Source organism: Prionailurus bengalensis, chromosome A1, assembly GCF_016509475.1.
Source record: "Prionailurus bengalensis isolate Pbe53 chromosome A1, Fcat_Pben_1.1_paternal_pri, whole genome shotgun sequence".
Taxonomy (NCBI): Eukaryota; Metazoa; Chordata; class Mammalia; order Carnivora; family Felidae; genus Prionailurus; species Prionailurus bengalensis.
The window spans coordinates 133,426,929-133,434,876 of record NC_057343.1 but is presented as its reverse complement, the minus strand read 5'-3'; the positions used below and the strand labels follow the sequence as shown (position 1 = coordinate 133,434,876).

The 7,948-nt window shown below is 35.3% G+C and overlaps 1 protein-coding gene across 4 annotated transcripts in view; it reads right to left on the bottom strand.

Moving 5' to 3' along the window:
• Positions 1-1,670: 1,670 nt before the first annotated feature.
• TRAPPC13 (trafficking protein particle complex subunit 13) overlaps positions 1,671-7,948 on the bottom strand; it is a 40,942-nt gene continuing 34,664 nt past the window's right edge. For 2 of the 4 annotated variants that reach the window (XM_043591341.1, XM_043591322.1), the window contains 4 exons: positions 7,373-7,571; positions 5,839-5,939; positions 3,518-3,665; positions 1,671-3,400 (listed from right to left, as the gene is read on the bottom strand). In XM_043591341.1, coding sequence (XP_043447276.1) covers positions 3,293-3,400; positions 3,518-3,665; positions 5,839-5,939; positions 7,373-7,571 — 556 coding nt within the window. In that variant the 3' untranslated portion in view covers positions 1,671-3,292. Of the gene's footprint in view, positions 3,401-3,517; positions 3,669-5,838; positions 5,940-7,372; positions 7,572-7,948 lie in introns of all 4 variants that reach the window. The other 2 variants (XM_043591314.1, XM_043591330.1) reach the window with 1 other exon arrangement.

Genomic DNA, 7,948 nt, shown 5'->3' with positions numbered 1-7,948 from the left:
GCCACACTTTCCATTTTTATTTAATAGGTCCTATAGTAACGCCTAGGAATCACCATTTTAAACAGCATCCTACACGGTTCTGATGTAGGTCTAAGGACTCTAATTTAGAGTAACGGTAAGTTAGAGATTTCTCCTCAGACCAGCAAATACCTCACTGCCTGTGCTCAGCTTACAGGGAAAACCCATAGGAATCTACAGTCTGGCCAGAGAAGAGCAGGACTTAAATTTTAGGCCCTCTGAATTCAATATCCTGTATTCCATTTAAACCAACTTTATTGTTCATGAGGTTAAATTCAACTCCTAGTGTTCAAGCATAATACAGAATGAAGTACTAACTATTCACATGAAAGGACTGTGCTGAAAACAAAAGTGAAACCTGATCCACAATTAAAAATTAGCTACTCTTGGGGTACTTGGCTGGCTGAGTCCCTACAGCATGTGACTCTTAATCTCAGGATCATGAGTTCAAGCCCCACGTTGGGTATAGAGCTTACTTAATTAAAAATAGCTACTCTTATCCAGTGGTAAGACAAAGTTTCTAGCAAAACTATCTTCAGTATATTAAAATGCTTTTAGATCAGTAAAACTGGTAAGCCTTTAGTTGACTATGAAAATCGAGAAAATGCAAATCAACAGTACCAAAAGTGAAAGAGGGGATATCACTGCAGCCCTCCAGACTTTAAAGGGTAATCGGAAAATACAGTGACCAACTCTAGGCCTATATATTGGACAACTTATATTAAACACACAAATTCCCTGTAAGATAAAAGCTACCAAAGCTCAGTAAGGAAGTAGATAAATCCCCCAGCAGAGCAAGCTATAGGCCCAGATGATTCCAATGGTAAATTTTGCCAAACACTTAATGGAAGCAATACTACCAATTCTACACTATCAGAAAACAGAAAAAGAGAAAACACTTCTGACTCATTTTATTTAGCTATTACTATTACTCTGACCAAAATCAGACCAAGGCATTATAAGGAAAACCATTTTAAAACAATGTCTTGATTTGCTAATATCTTTAGCTGGGACAGCCATTCTTTTACATGAAGAGCTGGTGTATTTCTTCCATTTCAACTTTCTGATCTGTTTCTTGGCTGATATACCACCTATAACAAATTCACTGTAAGTATCTGTCCACTTACCTGGATTTTTGCTCTCCAGATACCTTCATCACTTTGGAATCATTGCATTGCAAATTATTTCAAGAAAGTTTTGTGTAGTTGGACTGTGCTAAGAAATGATAAGGAATGCCCCAAATACTATACTGGCTGGTGTGGAACAAGAAAACATTGAATCTTTATATACATTCCCCTTAGGAATGACTGGCTTCCATTAACCACATTTCATTGTTGTAGCTATAGCAGTTATGATGCTATGTAAAACCTAAAAGGTCCTTTTTATGCAAATGACATTTTCATTTAATATACCAAATTGCTTATCTAATTTTTTATAATATGATTTAAACAGATCCCTTCCAAGATGACGTTATCTAACCTTTACTTAAGGAATGGACGATGTTTATCATAAAAAGAGAGTTTATAATTAGATCAAATTATATAGCAGATTCCAAAAGACCATTATATGTTACTTTTAAAATCTGGAACAATGAAACACAAGGTTCAGTCATGAGAGGATACTTGAAAAGCAATCAAAATACACAGTGACTATCAAGTCTTATCATTTAATCAGTCTTACTCATTCTGGAAGACAGACTTCAACTTTACACTGCTTTTACTTTATTTTGCACAGATTTCATTATTAGTGCAACTTAAGGGGCAAATCTCATTCTGAATATAGCTTTCACTTTGGACCAAATAATCTGTCATGGCAATAAATAATTATGCATTTAAGAAAAACAAATTTTTGTATTTGACTTAGTACCTCTAACAGTTAAGCGATTCTATATACATTCTTGAATTTCAACTTACCAAAATAAGTTTTTATTTAACAGCATAAGCTTTTGTTGTCCTTACAAAATATTGAAACTTACTATATTCATGTTGCAAAGTTGTTTACAATCTTTTTTTAAAAAATGTTTTTATTTTTGAGAGAGAGAGCAAAAGCGGGAGAGGGGCAGACAGAGAAGAAGACACAGAATCCGAAGCAGGCTCCAGGCTCTGAGCTGTCAGCACAGAGCCGCACATGGGACTTGAACTCACAGACCTCGAGATCATGATCTGAGCTGAAGTTGGACACTTAACCGACTGGGCCGCTCAGGAGCCCCTCAAAGTTGTTTACAATATTAACTTTCTCACTGTTTTGTTCCTGACATAAGTAAATCAGTGTGATTACATCTACAGATAGTTTTGTAGTAGTAATGCATGACTTAGAGTTCAAAATCAAATATCAGAAGGTAGAAATCCTTTCAATATGCCTTATGAAAATAAGTCACTTGTTTTTCAATATGAAAAAAAACCCAGGACTTTCTGGCTTTAAGTTAGAAAATTATCAGATTTCTTAGTTAAAAGTTAATAGAGTAATCAACAATCCAAGAAATTAAGCCAATTCTGATCTGCTGTTAGTAACTGAAATTTAGATCTGTTTATATGTACATACAAACAGATATGTGCAAATATAGTAACTTTGAAAACACTAGGAGAACTCATACTGTGTTTGCAATATAAGGTTACACGGGGACTACTCTAGTTTTATTTACTTATTATTTTTACTATAGTTTCCAACTTTTTCTGCTGAGGAGTTAAGGGAAAAATGGACTAATTGAAAAGTTTTAAATAAAGTATTATAATAATCTAAAGTTTTAAGAAACAGTTCTATATTCTAAGTCAAGGTCAGCAAACTATGGCCTGCGGGCCAAATCTGGCCAGTTGCCTATTTTTGTAAATACTGCTGTGCTTTTTTTGCCTATGGCTGCTCTCCTACTATAACAGCAGAGCTAAGAATTTTCAACAGAAACCACATTCCCTGCAAAGACAAATATTTAGTATCTGTCCCTTTACATAAAATGTTTGCTAACCCCTGTTCCAGATACTTGCTAGGGGTAAATGGCCTCAAATACAGAGCTTTTGGAGAACAAAGTCCAGTGGTGAGAAATGAAATCAAATAGGAGATGTATAGAAAATGTACAAATATTCTTTTAGAATATAACTCATAAGATAAAATCAGTAGATGGCTGTTTTCAAAACAAGTATTTAATATTTTAACTTTTGCAGGAAAGAAATTTAAATAATAGATACTTATTTTTGTTGTAGACTCGATCATTTCACAAAGGTGACAGAAATACAGAAAGTTCTGTTAAACTCAATGAAAAGCAGAACACTGGAAATTTTCTTCAGCTCTCCACTTTGATGGCCGAAGATACCACACAGACCTGTGCGATGTCATCATATTCATATGTTCTCTTTAAGAACGTGTCAGTTAGTCTTAAGCCGGAGACACTCTATTGAGAGAAAGATACCGGTGTAAACTTTCATTCATTGGAAATGAATGAGGAAAAAAATGGAAATAGTAAATGACCACTGGTTAACAGTCCCCAAATACTGAAAAGATGGCGCACCTGCAGTCCCTGTACTGAAGACAGGAGAGTAAGGGCAAGGCAGAGAGAGGAACTTGGATGTAGCTTTCCAAGCTGTCTTCCTGAAATGCCACACCAGTGGATAGAATTGGTATTGCACATTTCCAAAACCAGATCCATAGTCCTTTCACTGCTGGAGGAATCAGAAAGACAGGAATAAATCTTGTTCCTTTCACAAAGCGGTTCTGTGATATTTCTTCCACTAGTGCCAATGAATTTGTTTTCGGGATGTCCAGAAGAATAAAAGTGGAATCAGAAATAAAAAGCTAGAATGTCGTTTTTATTTCACTTGAGACAATCAGGAAAATGAAAGATATGGCGTCTTCTAGGGTTTAAAGCACTGAGACTGATCTGCCTGTCTGGATATAAGCCTTCTGGTTCTATTATTGAATCCTGGCTCCCTGGTGCTGATCTGTTGGCAGCTTTGCCATTTCTCTGGGAAACTTCCAGACATCTGTGTCTCACCTTGTTGCTATGCTTCCTTCCTATTTCTGTTAAGTATTCTACAGGAAAGACAAAGATAAACTGAGCCTTTTGCTATTTAATCTATGTTCCTTTACCCTGCAGATAAAACGACAGACAAGATTTCTAAGTAAATACTATCCACGTTTGTTCAGTGTTCATGTGAAAAGACTGCTTCTGCTTATAACTGATAGCACCAGTTTAGCTTAAACATGTTAAAGTTAAAAATAACTTTCAATGAAGGTATACACTTTTTTTTTTTTTTTTTTAAATTACCAAAGGCTCATAGTAAAAAATAGTCCTCTGGCTCTACCACCATTTCTGACCACACTCAACTGTTTGACCTCTTTTTATCCTCTCATAGTTGGCTCCATATTTTAAATATTTATTTAAATTGCAATTTATACATTCTTTCACATACTCATTTAATGATATTTAGCTTTATATGTATCTATCTCTGCAACAAACATTTGAAGTATCCATTATGTGCCATCGACCAGGTTAGATGCACTACATGAATTTTGTCAGTACATTTCACAAAAAGCCAGTTACTGTATATTGTGTGTATGTGTCTGTGTGTAGGTGGGTGGCAGTGGTGGGGGTCCTATTTTTATAGATAAGGAAACTGAAGATCTAAGAAACAGGTGGTTTTTAGAAAACTTCAATCACCTAACATGAATTTTATTTTTTACAGTGGTTTGTCATTTGGTCATTGATTTGCTAACCTCAAAAAATTTAAACAAAAAATCCAAAAGCACACTTATACACAAAGAGTTTTCACCCCATGTGAGTTGCTGTTTACTGAACTCCAATGACATGGCAGGCAGTGCATTTACAATGCTAGGGAAGACATGGTCCCTTCTGTTGAATAATGCAGAATTTAGTAAAGAGAAACTAAAAACCACAGCAATACATGAGTGTCACTAAAAAACTATATTAAAATTTGCTGTGACAGAAAGGAATGATTAACCGTGTGGGAGGGTCACTAGCTTCAGAGGGAGGGAGTATTTTTATAATTGTCATGGATGGGTATTTCCTATATCAAAGTTGGAATGGATATGGAATTTTAAAAGATTATACATTCAGACTATGTGCATTGGGATTCATCACTGCAATAGTATCAAAGTGCCACAACGAATAATACATCCCAAGTAGTAATAGAAATTGTACCAAAAGTGATAGGACTGGACTTTAATCCTCAGTTTTGTTGGCTTCAAAGCCCTGTGCTCTTTGCATCCCAATAGCTAGATTATACTCTCTATTATAAGGCTCTATTTTCCAATCTATAATTAAGTGACCCCTTGTATTAAATTTGTGACAAATTACTTTCTTAATACTAAAGATAAAATTCAGGTATAAGTATGCCTCAGAAAAATCTATCTTACAATGTTAAATCTGTAATGTATCATTCCATAAGAATGTACTAGTTTATGTTTTAATAATCTGAAGTGTGAGGAAGTGCAAAAAATGAAAAACAGCATGGGCTCTCAAGTCAAATACACCTGGTTTCAAATTCTGGCCCCATCTTTTCTAGCTCTCTCAGCTTGACTAAGTTACTTAACCTCTGAATTGGCTTTGTATTACATAAAATGTGATTAATTCATATCTACCTCGTAGGGTACAATGCATGAAGGAAATAAAATACAGAAAATGCCTAATAAAGTAAGACCTCAAAATATGTAATATATACAGTTAGCAGATGAAGAACTTTACAGTATTCAACATCAACCTCAGAGAAGGCTGTTTGTCAAGGAGAAACTTGAGAGCATAGTCAAAAGATTTTAATTCTCTTTGATGCAGGCGAGGGGGAAAGGACACCCATCCAGAAACACTGCCATTACCTGCAGTTTGTTATTTTACAGGTAATATGAAAAGGTTCTTCTAGGTTTACAGTATCAGGGATTGCCTCCAAAGACAACCTAACGTCTCCATAACCTGGAGCCTAGGAGAAAAAGCAACACAGTTAGCACACATCTATTAACAAAACTTTCCCACTTTAATAAAGGTGCCACATCAGCAAATTCATTCAACAGTTGTGGATCTCCAAGCTGATGTTCAGGAAAAATAATTCACAGTCATTCTAACTTCTTTTTTCTTTTTTTTTCTTTTCATCCTAACTTCTTTTGCTACCATTGATTGTCTGTGGAACAATACTATGGACTCCGACTGTGTTTGCTATAAATACTTCATGTTCAGTAGAGTTCAAATGAATCTCAGAGGTAAAAACTCAGTAAAGAAATTTCAATAGGTCTGATCTTAAAGGGATGCTTTCCAAAGATCCTGCAGCTTATACATATATAACTCTAAAAAGAAGGTTACTGCCTAAGCAGAAAAAGTAAGATTGTCTTGAAAAGACCCAGGAAAAAAATACATGTCTGTTCACAAGACACTCAAGCAGGGAAAAGACCACAGAAGCATCAAAGCCTGGAACATCCATGGGAAGATGATAGCTAATGCTGTATTTTATTTTATTATTTTTATTATTATTTTTTTAACTTTTTAATGTTTATTTTTGAGAGAGAGAGAGACAGAGCACAAGCTGGGGAGGGGCAGAGAGAGAGGGAGACACAGAATCTGAAGCAGGCTCCAGGCTCTGAGCTGTCAGCACAGATCCAACAAGGGGCTCGAACTCACGCACCATGAGATCATGACCTGAGTCGATGTCAGACACTCAACCGACTAAGCCACCAGGGCTTCCCTTAACTGCTATATTTTAAATTAGGCCCAGTGAAAATCTTTCTTTTTCCAATTATTACCTGACATAGTGAAAGAAAAGTAATTTTTAAAGAATATATCACAGCAGTTAATATTCAGCATAAAGGGATGATTCTGTAGCATAGTCTCACTAGCAAAAAAGAAAGAAGATCGGGAGCCATCCCTGCTTTAAGAGCAGAAATTAGGAAAAGTATCCAAATAATGCTTATAAGACAACCTTAATGGAACTCACTCTCTGAATTTTAGATGACTCGGATTCTAAAAATCTTTTAAAAAGTCTGAACTGAGTTGGTGAATGTAGTAAGTCCAAGAGTTGCAGAACACTGCAAAAAAGCCTTTTATGTAGTGGAAGTCAGATGAACAGTGAGCATGAAATACTACAGGAGGGAAAAATTGGTAAGTAGTAATTTACTTTCTGTTTAGTAGAGTAACAAACCATGTATTATGGATAAATTAATATTTGAACATTTTTCATCCATCTCAATATGAATTTTCTACCTAGAAATCAGTAAAATTATTAGTCTTTTATCTCTTATTCACTGGTAATAATAATACCTTTTACAAGTGCTGATTTTTAGTAATACACCTAGGAAAATTTAGGTTGGTGTATCTGCCCCTCCCATCCCCCAAAACCCCCTCCAGTGTTTTTTCCAGACTCACCATTCGTTGAAGTTGGCTGGTCTGTAATCTTCCCCTTTCACCTAGATTTGTTTTCCACACTATATCCAGTTTTCCAATTACTGTTACTCCTTTAATGATGCCTGCTTTTTCTGCAAACTCCTTCTTGGGTTTTAGGCAGTACAAATACTGGCGTGTATCCATTGGTTGCAAATAAGCTCTTGACCCAAATGTAGTTACACTGAGACGGGTGGAGAGAGAGAGATGGAGAAAATTCTCTAAAGTCTTAAAAGAAAAACCATGGCTGTGATTTTTCTTCTGGACGGGAACTGCATGATTTACCATTTCAACACAAATGAAAAAGGACTTGAACTGAGAAGATATACTTTTCTTTAAATGTTTCAGTTGATATGGAAAACCTTTAGTTCTTTCTTTATAACAGAATGCAATATATTACCTAAAATACTGGATATGTATCAATTAACTGAAAAAATGTGACAGAAATCAGAACCTAAAGTATCCTGTCCCTTTTTCTAAAATTATCAAGGAAAATAGTTTAGAATAAGAAGAAACATACCACTGTAAACTAAGTGATCATTTGTAAAATGAACCAAAAGA